The following is a 17,302-nucleotide window of genomic DNA, read 5'->3' as shown; positions in this document are numbered from 1 at the left end:
TGGAATGCTTCCCTGCAGACCTTACCATGGCCACTCTGGCACTGCGGGCGCACACTTCCAGGCTCATTCTCTGACCCCTCCTCCTATGATACTTCTTTGTAACCACTGCCCCCCACCGCAATGGCGTTGCTCCTGTCTCCCTTTTCCATACTTGCCTGGTGAAACCCCAGACCTACTTACATCCAGTTCTCCATAAACTTAATACTTTAAATACAGAGAAAGCATTTTGATAAGGGTACTCCTGAACTCCGTTTCAGATTGGGATCAGAAAGCATGTCTGACTTGGCTTCCTGTTCTCAGCCCTATGACCTGCTGAAGTCATTTTAGACAGGTGGATGTTGAGAAGCAAGGAAGGCATAGTTGAAGCATATTTTTCCAGTGCAATTTTGCTAACTCAGCATCTTTATTGAGGTTTTTGTTGTGTTACTGAGTTCCTACTGTGCGTGTGCCAGATACCCACAATTGATTGACAGCCTATGGCCCCAAAGGCTAAAGGGTAGACAAACCTATAAGTCATTCAACACAAAATGGTGAGGGAAAAAGTGCCGAAGAGGCATATACCGGAAGGGGCAGCAAAGTCAGCCGAGAGAGTTGACCTGGGCCTTGGGAGGAGTAAGGAAATAGAATTCCAGGTGGAGAAAACAGCATGTACAAAAGTCTGACAAAGAGTCATTTGCTACGTGGGAACAGGAAGGCAATTCTGAGTGCTACAGCATGTGTAGGGATGAGGAGGGCCCGCCAGAAAAGAATCTGGGGCCCCTGATAGGAACCACCTGATAGCAGCCTTAGCAGCCTTCTGTGCCAGGAGAGGACATTTCTCTGTCAACCCGAGAGTTTTCATGCTGGGTTGAGGTAGGATCATCCTGTGTTTTATTAGAGACTAGAGGCAGGAGAACCATAGTTAGGAGATGATTATCGTGGTACAGGGGAGAAATGTTCAGCATACTATGTGAGATTCACTCTATCAAAAAATAAATAAATAAACAGAACTCACGAGGCTTTTTCGAAGGACCTTCTGGATGCCAGCCCCTGGGGATTCAAAGGTGAAGAAAAGCCTTTCTTGTCCTTGAGCATCTGCCAGGCAGTGGGGGATGGGGGAGGTGGCAGACAAGTGTATATCCTGGAGAATGGTGGGATTCAGCAGTGACTGCTCTTGGGGTTGGCCATCAACGTGGGACTGGGGGTGGGGGTGGGAGGGCTGCAGAAGACATTTGGGAGGTCTGCTCGTCCCTCACTCCTGAAGTATGCCCAGAACCCTGGCTCTTCCCCTTGCTTGCACCTTCCTTTTCGCCCCCGTACCTTGTGCCCACCCCAGCCTGATTAGTCTTCCCCGGGGCCACTTTCAGTGGGTGCTTCTCACTAGGTCACAAGATCTCCTTAGTCTGGTATCAAAACTCTTAAATGGAAACAGTCCCCACTCTGACTCCAGCTCATTTTGCTAGCCTCTCCAACTCACATGCCTCTGTGTTCCAGCGAACTGGAGTGCTTATTTCTAGAACACTGCCGCTAACGTCTTGCTTCATTCCTTTGTTCCTTTTGCTCCCTCCTCGTGGGATGCCTTTCTGTCGCATTTCCCAAATGTGAGAGCAGTGGCCATCTTTGAAGACCCAGTCTAAATGCTCTGAGATTTTCTCCAACAGGACATCAGCGGTCCCCTTGCTGGTCCCCAGATCTTAGGGAGCCCTTCCCTCCCTGGGTCACCTCAGCACTTTGTCTTTACCTCTGCCTTGGCACTTTCCATGATTCTGTGTTGTATTATAAATATCTGGGTGTTTCTCCTCTGTACTGTCCCTCCTTAAAGATGAGGACAAGGTTTCTTCATTGTCGTGAAATGCTGTCATGGCGTTTTGCCTCTAGTAGATACAAATGAATGGCTGGTGCACAAGAAATGAAGATTGGGTTACACTCAGAAACTTCTCAGGGCCTCCCAGTTGCCTAAAGCAGGGTTCTCCGACTTTCATTGTGTGTGAGAACTAGTTTTTGTTACTCTGCATCTTTGAGATAAACTACCTAAAGTCCTTATTAAGCCCCTACCAGGCGTTAGACAATGTGCTAAGTGCCAGAGTTCCAGGGTTGATAAAGGCAAGAAGGTTGCATGCTCTTAGGAAGCTTCCATCCAGCCGGGGGGGCGGCAAGTGAGTAAGTAGGGTCATCAGGGGCAGTGCTGTGAGACCAGTTGGGGGTGCTGGAGGGGGACTCTGCAGGATGGTCAGGGAAGCTGTTCTGAGGAAGGAAGGGCCAGAAGGTTCCCACCGAGGGCAGCTATATGGTGCTCCCTGCATGGGCACGTGTGCCTGGCCAGATGGGGCTTGAGGATGGCAGGGGGAGGAGTGGACCTCCTGGTGTGACTAGATCCCTGGATGACCAGTGCAGGTGTTCCCTCCCAGGCCCAGGGAGGTGTGGTCGCAGTCCCCAGAGATGATCCCATTGACCTCTGCTGGGTTTCATTTGTGCAGAAACACATCATCCATGGCCTTCTCCCTGCAGCCAGCGTCGCACCGAAGCCAGCTGTGCCCCGCACACCTCCTCCACGTGGCCCCAGCCCCTCTCCAGAGAGACCAAGGTGAGTCTCGGGTGAGCAGGCACTGAGGTCACCCTGAGCTCAGCCACCAAGTGCTGGGTCCCGGAACTGTTCAGATGGGTAAGAAAATCACAAGGGGGGTGATTAGAATCATGTCCTTTGAAATACGTATCACGGCTCCATAATGAAGCACTTAATATGGTTTCTCCGTGGGATAATGGTCTGTTCTTTTCAGGTCTGTGGAGTTCTCACATGTCATAATTGAATGCAATTTTTCAAAATATAAAACACTGAAGCACAAATATTTAGGTTGATAGTATGTTAAAAGGAATTTGAAATGTGCACATAATTTTCTTTTTAAACACAAGCAGAAGAACTGCTTTGCAGGAAGGAAGGAGAAGTGAGCTCGCTTGCCAGGGCCCGAGATACCCCTATCCTTCAGTGCTCCTAACACACCAGAGAGCTGACTTCTTTTATACCTAAGACCCCTGCCTATGCCCTCCAAAATTTTAGGCACAGGAGAATTTTAGACTTTCTTTTTAATCCATAAAATACATGGATACATGGCTTAACTGTTAACAATGAGAAATAATTTCACTCAAGGGTGGTACCTTCTTTTAGTGTTCTTTGAATATTGTATGCCTCCTGATAACAAACACTTTGAAATATTTTTAGTGTTTGTTTTTTCCTTCGGTACAATCTTGATAACAAGAAGAGCCATTTATTAGTGTTTCCTCTGTGCCAAGGACTCTGGTCAGTGCTTAAGAAGCACTGTTTCATTTCATCCTCTCAACGATCCTGTGAGAGAGGTCCTGTTGGCATCTCTGTTTTGAGCTCAAGTGTTAGTCATTGGCCCAGGGTCTCACGGCTGGTGGGTGGTGGCATCGCTGCGATGGACTTGTAGGTCTGTCTGGCTCTTCAGTGTTTGTGTGAACAACCCTTAAGTTGTGTCATTAGAACTGAAATGTTTATGTAGCAGCAGTAGTGAGAGAGTTAGCTTCACATTCCATTATAAAGCAGAAAAACAAACAAAAGACCATGTCATTTCGCGGCAAGCATGCTGTAGACTCGTTAGAAAATCTTTGTAGTCTCCTGTGTTTTCCAAAAATATATTTCTGGATTATGATCTTTATTAGCCCCAAATAATCAACATGATTTTGGCAAATTTGGCCTATTTCTAGGTTATTTTACTCTAAAAACTAACATTCAAATTAACCTCTGACATTATTCCACTTCGCGTCTAGCGTAATAGTGTAAGAATCTTCCAGCAATCACTTCTGTTTCCTCCTTCCCATCCTTTGCTACTGTCGTTGTATGTTTTAATTCTATATGTTATAAACCCCACAATATGGTGTTCTTATTCTTGCTTTAGATAGTCTTTTATCTTTTTCTAAAGCAGTTTTATTATATAATGGGTGTACAGTAAACTGTACATATTTAAATGAATAATTTGATGTTATGACATATGTTTATACCTGTGAGACCATCACCATAATCAAGGTAATAAATGTATCTATCATACCCTCAAGTTTCCTCATGCCCCTTTGTAAATCCTCCCTCCTTCCCCCTCTCACTTCCCATACCTCGGCCCAGCCCACCCTCATCCCCATCCCAGGCAGCCATCGATCTGCTTTCTATCACTATAAGATTAGCCTCCATTTTCTAGACTTTTTTATAAATGGAATTATACAAAATACTTATGCTGGGTTCTTCCACTCAGCATAATTATTTTGAGATTCATCCATATTGTTGTGGAAATCAGTAATTCATCCTTGTAATTGCTGAGTGATATTCCATTGTATGAATATGCCACTGTTCGTCCATTCACCTGTTGATGGATATTTGCGTGGTTTCTAGTTTTTTGGCTACTAGAAATAAAGCTGCTATGAATATTTGTGCACAAATCTTTGGACCTGTGGTTTCATTTCTCTTGGGTAAATACTTAGGAGTGGAATAGGTGGGTCATATACTAGGGATATATTTAACCAGAAACTGTCAAACTGTTTCCAAAGTTGTTACTCCATATATGTTCCCACCAGCAGGGTATGAGTTCCATTTTCTTCACGTGCTCACCAATACTTGGTTTGATCAGGTGTGTGTGTGTGTCTGTGTCTGTGGCTTTATAACTATTTGACAATTAGCCATTAGCTCTCATTCACGTTGACTGTCTATAGGTTTATTTATTTATTTTTGGCTGTGTTGGGTCTTCATTGCTGTGCGCGGGCTTTCTCTAGTTGTGGCGAGTGGGGGCTACTCTTCGTTGCCGTGTGCAGGCTTCTCATTGCAGTGGCTTCTCTTGTTGTGGCGCACGGGTTCTAGGCTCACGAGCTTCAGTAGTTGTGGTGTACGGGCTCAGTAGTTGTGGCTCGCGGGCTCTAGAGCACAGGCTCAGTAGTTGTGGCACACAGGCTTAGTTGCTCCGTGGCATGTGGGATCTTCCCAGACCAGGGCTCGAACCCATGTCCCCTGCCTTGGCAGGCAGATTCTTAACCACTGCACCACCAGGGAAGTCCCTGCCTATAGGTTTTTGAAGGTGGTGACAGGTGCGTAGATAACAATGTACAGAGCTTGTTTGGTGAATCTTCATCTTCATTGCACTTTCTGGACAACCACACTGATAAAGTATGGGATGTTCCTTATTCCTTTGGACCAGACAGTTTTGTTGAGCCTGGAGTCCATGTGCACATCTGTGGTTCCTGTCAACTTCCTGGCAAATTTCTGGATCTCTTCAGGTGTCCAAGGGTCACCTTTCTTGAAGCTTGCTCCATGGATGTGCTTGTGAATGTTGGTGGGTTATTCTCTGGTCACCACCTCATTGATGGCAGACTGGCCCCTTCTTCTCTCCACCCTTGTTTGTGAGAGCCATTCTGCCAGGCCCAGGTCGAAGGGATTGTCTTAGCCAGTCTTTTAAATTTTGGACATTCTAATAGGTGTGTAGTGGTATCTTTATGGTTTTATTTTGCATTTCTCTAGTAACTGATGGTGTTGAACATCTTTTTTTTTTTTTTTTATAACTTTATTTATTTATTTATTTTTGGCTGCGTTGGGTCTTCACTGCCGCTCACAGGCCCTCTCTAGTTGCGGCGAGTGGGGGCCACTCTTTGCCGCAGTGCACGGGCCTCTCATTGCGGTGGCCTCTCACGTTGCAGAGCACGGGCTCCAGGCGTGCAGGCTTCAGTAGTTGTGGTACGCGGGCCCAGCAGTTGTGGCTCACGGGCTCTAGAGCACAGGCTCAGCAGTTGCGGCACCCGGGCGCAGCTGCTCCGCGGCATGTGGGTTCCTCCCGGACCAGGGCTCGAACCCGTGTCCCCTGCATTGGCAGGCGGACTCCCAACCACTGCGCCACCCGGGAAGTCCCTGAACATCTTTTCATGTGCTTATTTGCCATTGTATATCTTCTTTGGTAAAATCTTTTGCCCACTTTAAAAAATTGGGTTTTGTTCCTATTACTGTATATATACACTATTCTGGATATATATTCTGGATACAAGTTCTTGTATCACATACAAATCACATACAAATATGTGATTTGCAAATATTTTCTCCCCATCTATGGCTTATCTTTTCATTTTCTTAGCAGCCTTTCAGAGAGCAGAAATTCTTAATGTTTATGAAGGTCAGCTTGTCAGCTTTTTCTTTTACAGATCATGATTTCAGTATCATATCTAAGAAATCTTTGCCTAACCCAAGGTCATAAAGCATTTTATCCTATATTTTCTTCTAGAAGTTTTATAGTTTTAGCCTTTACATTTAGGTCTGTGATGCATTTTGAGTTAATTTTTGTGTATGGTGTGGGAGGCATAGATTCAAGTTCACTTTTTTGCACGTGGGTATCCAGCTGTTCCAGCACCATTTGATGAAAGTTATCTATTGCCATGTAAGTAATTACCCCAAAACTTAGTGGCTTTTTTTTTTCTTCGCCATGCCGTGTGGCTTGCGGGATCTTAGTTCCCTGACCAGGGATTGAACCCGGGCCCTCGGCAGTGAAAGCACGGAGTCCTAACCACGGGACTGCCAGGGAGTTCCCAAAACTTAGTGGCTTAAAACATAAAACAATAGCATTTTTAATCTCATATCTTACTATGCTCTTTAAGTTATTTTTTCCTCTCTGTATTTCATTTTGGTTATTTTCTATTGTTTCACCTTTAATTTCACTAACCTACTGTTAATCCCATCCAGTGTAATTTCCATCTCCTGAAGTTCAAGTCTTTTTAATAATATTCCATGTCTCTACTTACCTTTTGGGACATGTGGAACATAATTATAATAACTGTCTTAATGTCCCTCTCTGTTACTTCTAGCGTGTCAGTTCTGAGTGGGTTTTGATTGATTATTCTCTTCATTATGGGTCATGAAGGTGGTCTCTTTGCATGCCTAGTTTATGTATGTTTGCATACTAGACACTTTTATGAGTTTTACCTTGTTGAGTGCTGGATATTGTTGTATTCCCACAGGTCTTCTTGAATTTTTTTCTGGGATGCAGTTAAATTCCTTGGAACCAGTTTGATCTTTTGGGTCTTGCTTTTATGATTTGTTAGGCAGGGTCTGGAGCCGTGTTCAGTCTAGGGCTGCTTATTCTCCACCACCTTTAGAGTACCCAGTGTCCCATGAAGTATAATGTGTTCCCATCTGTGTGGTGGGAACAGTCACTGTCCGCAGCCCCGTGTGAGCACCTGGCGCTGTTCCTCGCATCCTCGTGGATGGCTCTCCCCCAGCCTTCCGTAGTGTCCTCACACTCTTGCGCTGACGAGCATTTTGCTGAGCACTCAGGGGCCTTCTGCAGGTTTCTGGAGTTCTCTCTGTTCAGCTCTTTCCTTTCTGGTCTTCTGTCCTGCAAATTCTATCTGCCTTGGTGTTCCCTGACTCTCTACTCCATTTCCACACCTCATTTCCTCCTCCCTGTGCTGTGACCTGGAAGTTTTCTCAGGCAGTAAGCTGGGACAATTAATTGTTTATTTTGCTTTTTCAAGCGGGAGGGTAAACCCATTACTCTGTCCTTTATTATAGTTTTGAATAATTTGCAAAATTTTCAAATTCCTTTTCATTTCTTTTATATCTTTTTCTTTCTCCTTTTTTTCCCCCCATTCTGATCTTTCATTTTAATAGGAACACTACTTGAATATAGACTGCCTGGATTACAGACCTGGTTTCATCTCCCATTAGCTAGGAAAGCTTAGACAAGTCATTTAATGTCTTTGAAAACTGGAGATGACAGTAATATCCATTCATACAGTTGCTGTGAGAATGAAGTGAGATTGTGCAATGGCACATAACAGACTACAGGCACGTAGCCAGGAGGTACACACTGAACACTGTAGAACTGAAAGTAAACCTTGATTAATTCATGTATCCTGTTGTTCAACCTTCACCTTGAGGGTTCGTGTCTCACTGGCTCACTGGGATGTTTTTGTCCATAGATCTGCTCTGGCTGCAGCCATTCTAGCAACAACATTGACTGGCCGGACTTTTGCCATTCCTCAGCCTCGCCGGAGATCCCACTCGGAGAGTGACACGACCTACCTTGAAAAGGACAGTTTCATCGAGCCCTATGCCACCACCTCGGAGCTGAGGCATCAGTAAGGACCATGTCACGGGTTCAGCTTCCTCTCGGGGCAGAGGCAGGGCAGTTCTGAGCGTGTGTGTGTGCATGTGGGTGCATGTGGCTAGGACTAGAGCTTAGTACTCGGGATTTCATCTCCAGTGTCAAAGGGATACTGTCTTGGGACATTAATCGGTCTTGAATTGTATCCGAATTTTCTCTAGAGTGGATCTTGTTAAATTATAGCTTGTGAAGACACCGGTTGCTTTCATGGCAGCGCTGAGCTGGTGAATTCAGTGTTGCTTTTAGCCACAGCCTAGATGGTGAGAGTTGTCAGTCTCCAGTTCTCGTGTATCTCCTCTCTGAACGGTCACACTGAACTTACCTTTGTTGACGCCTACTGTAACCTTTCTTCTTTAACATCACTTTCTCTACTGCTTGAGCTGGATTAGAGCTGACATAGGGCCAGGAGCCAGGAAGGTTTCCTCCTAAGGGAGAGGGCATTGGGGGAGAGCTGCGGGCCATACAGGAACCAACTGGGAATGGGTTGGGAGGTGGTCAGTGTGGGGCTGGGATGAGAGAAGAGGGAGCATGACACATGTGAGCAACTGAAGGAAGACATTTGTGGCTGGGAGGAGTCAAGTGAGGTGGGGAGTCATCCGAGATGGTGCTGGAGGAGTGGGCAGGCTGGGGGTGCCTTTGGTATCCTGTTCTGAGGTTTGGTATCTCCCCCAGGAGCAGTGGGAAGACCCTGAGGACTTTAAGGGCTTGTGGGGTGGAGGTGGGGGATGCATCACTAGATTTGCCTTGTATCTGCCATGTTTATTCAATTTTGGTTTTTGAGTTGTTTTTAACATACCAAAATGTTCTTTATTTTTATGTATTAAGAGCTAGCAGTCTTTGTAGTCTCTGACATTATTGTCAAATCTAGGAAGATCTTCCCTATTACAGCATTATACAGATGCTCAGATATTTCCTTCTAGGATGTGTTTATAGTTTTGGTTTTTGAATTTTAATCTTGACTCCATTTCTGAGATGTTTGAATATAGCCTGTTTTTCTCCTGGTAAGAATTTATACTTTGGCTGAATAAGAACTGAAGATGAGGAAGTGATTCTGAAATTCATTGGAAGGAATAAGCAGATAAGACCATAAGAGGAAATCTGGAAAGGAAGAATAGTGATTCAGGGGGAGGGCTGCATTAGCCCCATCATATATATATATATTTTTTAATAAATGTACTTATTTATCTTTGGCTGCGTTGGATCTTCGTTGCTGCACGTGGGCTTTCTCTAGTTGTGGCGAGCGGGGGCTACTCTTCGTCGCAGTGTGCGGGCTTCTCACTGCAGTGGCTTTTCTTGTTGTGGAGCATGGGCTCTAGGTGCGCGGGCTTCAGTAGTTGTGGTGCACCGGCTCAGTAGTTGTGGCGCACGAGCTCAGTTGTTCTGTGGCATGTGGGATCTTCCTGGACCAGGGTCCAAACCCCTGTCCCCTGCATTGGCAGGCGGATTCTTAACCACTGCACCACCAGGGAAGCCCCAGCCCCATCATATTTTAAAACATTTAGTTGAAGTAGTCAAAGTAGAGGAGTGCTGGTTCAATGATAGAGAGGTGCGCGTGAACACCCTGAGGTGAGCCTCGTGTTTGCAGGCATATTGAATCTTTAATAAAGGCAGCCCCACAGATAAAGGGAAAGGAAAGGATTCAACAGTATATTCATTAGCAGTATTAGAAAGAAATCAGCTTTGCGCCTTTCCTAATTCATACACCAAAACAAATTCTTATTGAATGAAAGGATTAACTTTTATATACATAGAAATAAGACCATGAAATCCTATGCCCAATCTCATCAAGCCTCTCAGAAAGAGAAGCCTGCTGTGTACTTCCGAGCTAAGGTTTGGAAGGTTAAAAAAAAATTTTTTTTAATCATCTGTATGTTAAAAAAATTTATAGTCAAAATAAGATCAATAGAATAGGAAAAATATTTATAGTAAATACAAAGTCAGGGTTTTAATTTTAGTAGATGGAAAAGTTAATTTCATATTGGAATGGGCGTACTAGAGGCAGAGTAGATAAATGGACAAAGGCCATGAGCAGACAATTCACAGTAGAGGAACCAGGGCTCACATCCAAATACATGGAAAAATATCCAGTCTCAGGAAGAAATGCACATTTTTACAGTAGATTTCAATGATTTTGGCAAGTTTTAGAAAATTATTACCAACATAGTTGCAGGTTGGGGAAACGATTTTGCGCGGATGCCTGTGGACCCACGAAACGTTCCTGCTGTTGGTGGTGTACTTTCCGTGTGTGTGTGTTTATACTGTTTGACTCAGCAGTTCTCCATATGGTTGGTTGTTTTATGGGACTAATCCTCAATACAGAAGAGATTTGCTACACACTGACATTCATTACAGGGTTATTTATAATGGTGAAAATTGGGGAAAAAAAAACTAAGTAAGGGGAACGGGTGATAAAACTGGTGTATGAACCTAACCTTTTGACTTTAAAAACTTGTTAACGAGGAGGCAAATTGTATATGTATGCAGTGATAATAACTATAAAAACCTAGGTGAAAAGCTAGAAAGAAATGCTAACAGTGTACAAGGAGATGGAATTGTGGATGACATCACCCTTTAGCTTCTGTATATTTCGTAATGTGGTCGTAATACTTTACAGTGGAACTTGAGGCAGTGCATTTAATACACGTATATGAACCTATGTGAAGCATTAAGTGGCTTGTTTGTTTGCTTTGCTCTTGAATGTTCTAATACAGACCACACAGGCAGAATGAGACGGGAAGAAGATCCTCTTTGCCATCCTTTGAAATGCTGGGCTACGAGGAGGAAGAGGACTCTGACACGTACCTGTCAGGCAGCCACAGGGAGTCGGGGGACACAAGTGCTCGCAAAGAAGAGGGAAGCGTCAGCGACGCCGTGTATGCCGTGCCACACAGAAACCAGGTGCTTGCATCGTTCCAGCGTTTCTTCTGCACCTTGACGTTAACTCATAGTCAGTTGTGTCAAGTGCGTTAGTAAGGATTTTCCTTTTCTCTCTTCGGCAGTTAATGGCTTTTGTTTGGGGGCTTATTTCTTTTTAACATGTCCAGTCTCATTTTCTGTCTTGTTAGGCTAAAATTCAAAACTCTTTCCTTTATCTTTCAAGACAAGTCCTTCAAAAACAGAGATAAACATCTTCACATTCTTTTTTTTTTTTTTTTTTTTGCCGCACGCGGGCCTCTCACTGCTGTGGCCTCTCCTGTTGCGGAGCACAGGCTCCGGACGCGCAGGCTCAGCGGCCATGGCTCACGGGCCCAGCCGCTCCGCGGCATGTGGGATCTTCCCGGACCGGGGCACGAGCCTGTGTCCCCTGCATCGGCAGGCGGACTCTCAACCACTGCGCCACCAGGGAAGCCCCATCTTCACATTCTTAATGTAGGTTTCCATCCGGTGCTGGTCATCTTGCTCTTTCCTTTGACCCCCCAAAGCTAATTTTCCTGTCACTTTTCTGTATCGATGTGTACATTGCAATGTTTCTTCAAATTCATGCCTGACAAGAGGAGGTATGATCACTCGTCTCTCCTTAGCAGCAGACGTTCTTTGAGTGCTTACCCTGTGTGAGTCTGTAAATCAAACTCTCACATGCATTGATTTCCTGCTGTCTCGCTGACGTAGATTCCGTTTACGGCCCCATCACACATGGGGGAGCCGAGGTCCAGAGAGGTTGAAGGAGCCCATTTCTCCACCATTGCCTGCGTGCCCTGGTTTAAACACTCTGCTCCCAGGGTTTTGGAAACTGGATAGCGCCATTTCTTTAACGGCAAAGGACAGCACCATAATTTCTTTTTCCTTTCTCGCTTTCTTCTTTTTCACCATCACTATAATGTGTTATTTGTAGTGAGTATACTTATAGACTTGTAACATCCAACTATAATATATGCAGATTGAATATATTGACTATCCTCTACTATATTGAATCACATTTTAAGTGACGTCAGGGAACTTATTTTGAGGAATCCTTATGTGAGTATTTCAGAAACTAACCATCACTTTCTAGCATATACAGACTTTAACATGCAGAGTTAGGTTTCTCTACAGCAAGGAGCGCTGGACAGGCAGGCCGCTGCCAAGAACCCCAGGAGGTCAGCTGCGGGGCTCTAACAGCCTGTGTGAGCTCCCCCTGCCCCTCTGTCTGCACGCTTCCTGGCTAGTATGTTGGACCCAGGTTACAGATAGAGCTGTATCACTCAACGATTTTGGAAGTAAAGCTCGCTACCACATTTCCCTCAGAGGAGAGAGATTATAGTGACCTGTACAACCTCCTTTGTCATTAACAGAACAGATAGTTTATTTTTCAGGCAAGTGTGTCATGGTGGCTGTAGGACCCGTGTGCAGTGTGGAATTTTTTTTTTGGCCGCTCTGTGCGGCATGTGGGATCTTACTTCCCCGACCAGGGATCGAACCCGTGCACCCTGTGTTGGGAGTGTGCAGTGTTAACCACTGGACAGCCAGGGAAGTCTCGGAAATGTCTTTTATTTAAACACTTGAAAAGTAGAGCAAGGCAACAAACACTGGCGAGGCCTGGTGAGGGTGTGGAGGAGCTCTCTAACGCCGCCGGGGCGGAGTTTACGCCACCGCTGTGGGGAGCTGCTCAGCACTGTCTGTTAGAGCTGAATACGTACATTTTCTATAACCCAGCCCCAGAAGGAGAGAAGCAGAGAAGCAGAAAATAGCATAGCATGTTAGTGTTCTCATGCTCCAGAATGAACAAGTATTGACATCTTATCTTTTGTTTCTCGTTTTTTGGGTTTTTTTGCTTCCGAGTTTTTAATAAAAGAAAGAAAATTACACTTAGTGTTGAAATCTTTATCTCCCATCTGCTCCATCACTGGATAGCCATCTTCTCCTGGATTTGGGATGTGTTCTAGAAGTCTGTTTCTTTTTTTTTTTTTTTTTTTTTGTGGTACGCGGGCCTCTCACTGCTGTGGCCTCTCCCGTTGCGGAGCACAGGCTCCGGACGCGCAGGCTCAGCGGCCATGGCTCACGGGCCCAGCCGCCCCGCGGCACGGGGGATCCTCCCGGACCGGGGCACGAACCCGCGTCCCCTGCATCGGCAGGCGGACTCCCAGCCGCTGCGCCACCAGGGAGCCCCGTGTATGTTTTTCATTGTACAGAGGTCACTGTTGTACTGAATCAGTCTTTCCACCTCTTGGCTGTTTCACTCAGCATTGAAGCTTTGAGGTGGATACATGCTAATTTGTCTACTCGCCTCCTGATGAACATTTAGGCTGTTCCTTTGCACGTTTGGTGCGTGTACCTATGTGTGCTTCTTCACACTAGATATTGCCGAATTGTTCTCCAAAGCAGTGGTTCCCAGTTGCCTTCCCAGCAGCAGTATGTGCGTGCCGGTCTCCACCTTTCTGTACATCCCAACCAACAGGAAAGCCTTTCCCTATACAGCCCAGGAGCCAGAGGTGGAGTATTAGTAACTGATTGCAGTTGCCAGGTCTGTCATAACCTGAACATTGTCCTGGCTGGTTGCAGATGGCATGAATGAAGGGGCCCTTAAGCTGGAAGGGGATTTCAGTTTCCCACAGCCTTACAATACAATAGGGGGAGGAAGACACATTGACCTTTTCTGAGCATTTGATATTTGCTAGGCAGCTCACACATGCCGTTTCATTTACTTCACACCCCTGGCAGTAAGTGTGTGAAGAAACAGGATAAATAACTTGCCCAAGATCATCCAACCAACCACCCAGTGGCAGAGGCTGGATTCAGATCAGGGCAACCCAGTTTTCCCTGTTTAGAATTAAAATTTGTGTTTACAATCCTTGTGCCTATCAAGAATATTTCTTAGACATAGAGCTTTTTTTGTTTTTTTCAAACTGACCAAGTAGTCTTAAATTTATCATATGATTAAAATACTTATCTTTGAAAAGAATCGATGTGTGCAGCATGTAAAACTGCTGTTTCATCACTAGATGGCGCTAGCTCTGAAGGAGATACTGCCAATGGGGGATGTTTTCATTAAAAAAAAAAAAGTAAAATTGCCCTCCTTATTTTTACTATAGACATTCTATAATCTCAGGTAAATAATTTACAATTTTATTCTTTTTTATCGAAACTAGTAAGTTAAGGAAACAGACCAACCCACATCGGGCAATTTGGATATAAGTCTCTACCTCATGCCTCTCTCTGTGTTTCAGGGTAGTTTGGGCAAACATCTTCATGTGAGGTGTGCACCCACTCAGAAATGGCCTAACAAATGGAAAGCAAGTCTTGTTTTCAGCAGTTGTCTTGTTGGTGCCACCCAAAAGTAAGGCCGCAAGGGAAGTGGGGTGCGTGAACGTGTGGTCAGTTCCCACAACACTAGGGCCCAGTGGAAAGAGCAACGCCACGGACAGAGACCTGAGTCCAAGTCCCAGCTTCTCTAGTTCCCAGTTGTGTGACTTGGGAGGTCTGATAATGTCTCTGTGCCTCAGCTTCTTCATCTTATAAAGGACTGTGTCAGGGAGGAAACTGTCTTTGGGTAGGTAAATAATTCAACACTTACTTGTTGAGCATCTGATTGAGTACTAGGTATTGTGCTAGGTGCTGGAGAATCAGTATAAGACAGAGTCCATAGTCACACAATTAATAATTAATTAAAGGAAGTGTACACGGTGGCATGAGACCACATAACCTTTTCTGAGAGGGCTGCTGAGAGTGACAGCAAAGAACGAGCTAAGGCCTTTCTTCTCCCCTTTGAGGTCACTTGATTTTTCTGCCTGATACCTTTGTAGGTTCATTCTTTTATCTTTTGAAGTTCAGTAATATCACCGGGATTAGTCGTGGTGTTTATTATTCTCTGTCCTTTTTTCCTGAAATTTAGTGCATATAATTTAATTCTGCAGACATAGATTTTCATCTCCCTTTTTTATTTTCAGGGAATATTTCCTCCCCTCTTTTATTTTATCTTTGACTGGTTTCATCATCCGTTCATTGTTTCTCCGTTGGGAGCACTAGTTACGTGTTTGCTGGATATCCTTTGTCTTCCATGTCTATTATGTTTTCTGTAATCCCTTGTCCCCCCCATTTCCTTTTCAGCTTCCCTTTGCGTGATTTACTCTGTCTATCCTCATCTCTCTCAGCACTTGGTTACTATGTTTTATGGCTTCTCGTATAGCTTTTACCTCTGTAGTAGTTTTATTTTGCCTTTTGTTTTTTTGAGTTCTGCTGATTTACTTCACACATCTTTCTGTTGCCTTATCACTTTACCTGATCTCCTGGATCTCTTCTTTGGGTTCCTCATGTCAGACTGTGCTGTCTTTAACTTCTTTGAGAGTATAGAGCTGGATTCTGGATGGCAAAGGTGGGCTCTCCCAAGTGTCTCCCTTTAGCTTCGCCCACCCTCCCTTCTGCCCTGTGGGAGTTACTGTACGTCTCCGGGGACCATCACATCCTTGCTCTCAGTGCACCCGTCAGAGGATCACTGTGGACCTTTGCAGCCGTGACAGTTTGTGACTGTCGGAGCATCTGCATACCTGACGTCTGAGGAAGTTTGGCAGCTTCTGGCGTTCTCCCTGTCTTCCACATTTCATAGGTTTGGTAGCTGTTTTCTGGCCATTGACTAAGCTTGCTTGCATTTTTTCTTTTCATTTTTTCAATTGATTTCAACAGGTTTTAAGGGAGGAGAGTGTAGTCTAATTGCCTGCTACCATTTTCAAGAAGTCACCGATAGGATGTTACTGAAGCTCCTCTGTCACACATTCTTGCTCTTGTTGTGTTTGTGGATTTACAGAGCATCTTGTCATAAAATATCATATATTCATTCATGTTGTTCATTTATTCATCCAGCCAACTGCCAACCAACGAATATTTGAGTGTCCGCCATGTCCTTGGATCCAGAGAGGAATCATTCATGCAGGGGTAAACCAGTTATCTCTAGAAACTTCTGGAGGCCAAGGAGTAGTAGGGAATCTTTTGCTGCTGTGGTTGAGAATTAGGAATGTCCCCCTTCTCTCTCCACAGTTTTTAATTTTTAATTTCTTTAAAATTTTCTTTCTGTTACACAAGTATACAAGAATCCCCATGTCTTATAAAAACGTTTGATACTGCATGTAAAGCAAACACTGCTCTGAAACCCTGCCGTTCCGTCCCTCCTCTTCTCTCCAGGACAAGCCTCTGCGGTCACTTTGATGTCTGTATCATTTTCTTGGCTACAAATAATCAAACAGGCAAACAAAAGGTTTAAATAATAGACCTTTAACTCTCTCACATAACAAAATCAAAAGGTAGGAGATTCCAAATTGTTTCAGCTGCCTGTCAAAAGCTGGCAGCTGAGATTCTCCTGGCCTGCTCTTTGTGGTCATCAAATGCAGCGAGTTCTTCCTGCAGACAGGAGGAAGCAGGGCAAGGTCCTTCAGGCTGCGCTGTGTTCATTACGGGGAACATTTTTTCCTGGGAGCCTCCCAGCAGGAGACTCATTGGTCACATGCCCATCCCTTGGCCAATTACTGGCTAAGGGGAAGAGGGTTACTATCACTATGGGCTGAGCCCACTTGCACCGAACAAAATCAGGGTTCTCTCAGCAAGGTAGAAGCGGGGCCCTGACTGCCAGGTGGGCTGTGGTGCCTGCAGTCTCCCTGTCCACATTTACACGTACACATCCCTGTGCAGATAGGAATGTCCACGGTTAGTGTATGCACGTGTAGACCATTGACTCTGCTCTACCAACGCAAGCACCTCTGCATGAGCTGGACCCCCATTGGTGGAGGTAGAAGGCCAGGATCTCAAGTCAGGCACCAAGCTGTCACTCCAGCCAATTTGCAGAAGCCACCAAGAGTGAGCCCTGCCATCTTCCAGCGGTGGGGTCTCCTCCATGCAGCAGTGAGGAGGCGTGGATTCACAAACGCTTATTCCCCTTACCATAGCGTACCAAACCAGGGGAGGTCCAGCATGCTGTCGCACTTACAAAGGTCCCAGTGCAGGCCCGCGCAGTCCCTCGACCCTACAGATCAAAACTACCCCTCCCAGAGTTAGTCCTTGGTCCACTGCACAATCTGACCACACTCTTGCCTGGACTTTACCCTGGGGTGGAGCTAACTGAACCCTCCTGTTGCTCCACCACTAGTGTCTGTCCCTTTGGGCTGGGGTTCTTAGGTTGGCATCATTGATCTGAGGTGGGGCATCTGGGAAGGTGCCAGTGCCGTTTGGGGCTGCACCCTATGCATCCTCAGGGTTAATCACCGCTGGCTCTTACA

At 45.3% G+C, this 17,302-nt stretch overlaps 1 protein-coding gene across 5 annotated transcripts in view; it reads left to right on the top strand.

The window, feature by feature from the left end:
* CEP89 (centrosomal protein 89) overlaps positions 1 to 17,302 on the top strand; it is an 80,283-nt gene that overhangs the window by 735 nt on the left and 62,246 nt on the right. For 3 of the 5 annotated variants that reach the window (XM_033413668.2, XM_033413667.2, XM_033413670.2), the window contains exons 2-5: positions 2,457 to 2,563; positions 7,939 to 8,097; positions 10,835 to 11,021; positions 15,897 to 15,968. In XM_033413668.2, the coding sequence (XP_033269559.1) occupies positions 2,457 to 2,563; positions 7,939 to 8,097; positions 10,835 to 11,021; positions 15,897 to 15,968 (525 nt within the window). The remainder of the gene's footprint in view (positions 1 to 2,456; positions 2,564 to 7,938; positions 8,098 to 10,834; positions 11,022 to 15,896; positions 15,969 to 17,302) is intronic. The other 2 variants (XM_004284259.4, XM_033413669.2) reach the window with 1 other exon arrangement.

This window comes from Orcinus orca, chromosome 20 (assembly GCF_937001465.1).
Source record: "Orcinus orca chromosome 20, mOrcOrc1.1, whole genome shotgun sequence".
NCBI lineage: Eukaryota > Metazoa > Chordata > Mammalia > Artiodactyla > Delphinidae > Orcinus > Orcinus orca.
Note: the sequence above shows the minus strand (reverse complement) of the source record. Positions and strands in the feature narration are given on the sequence as shown.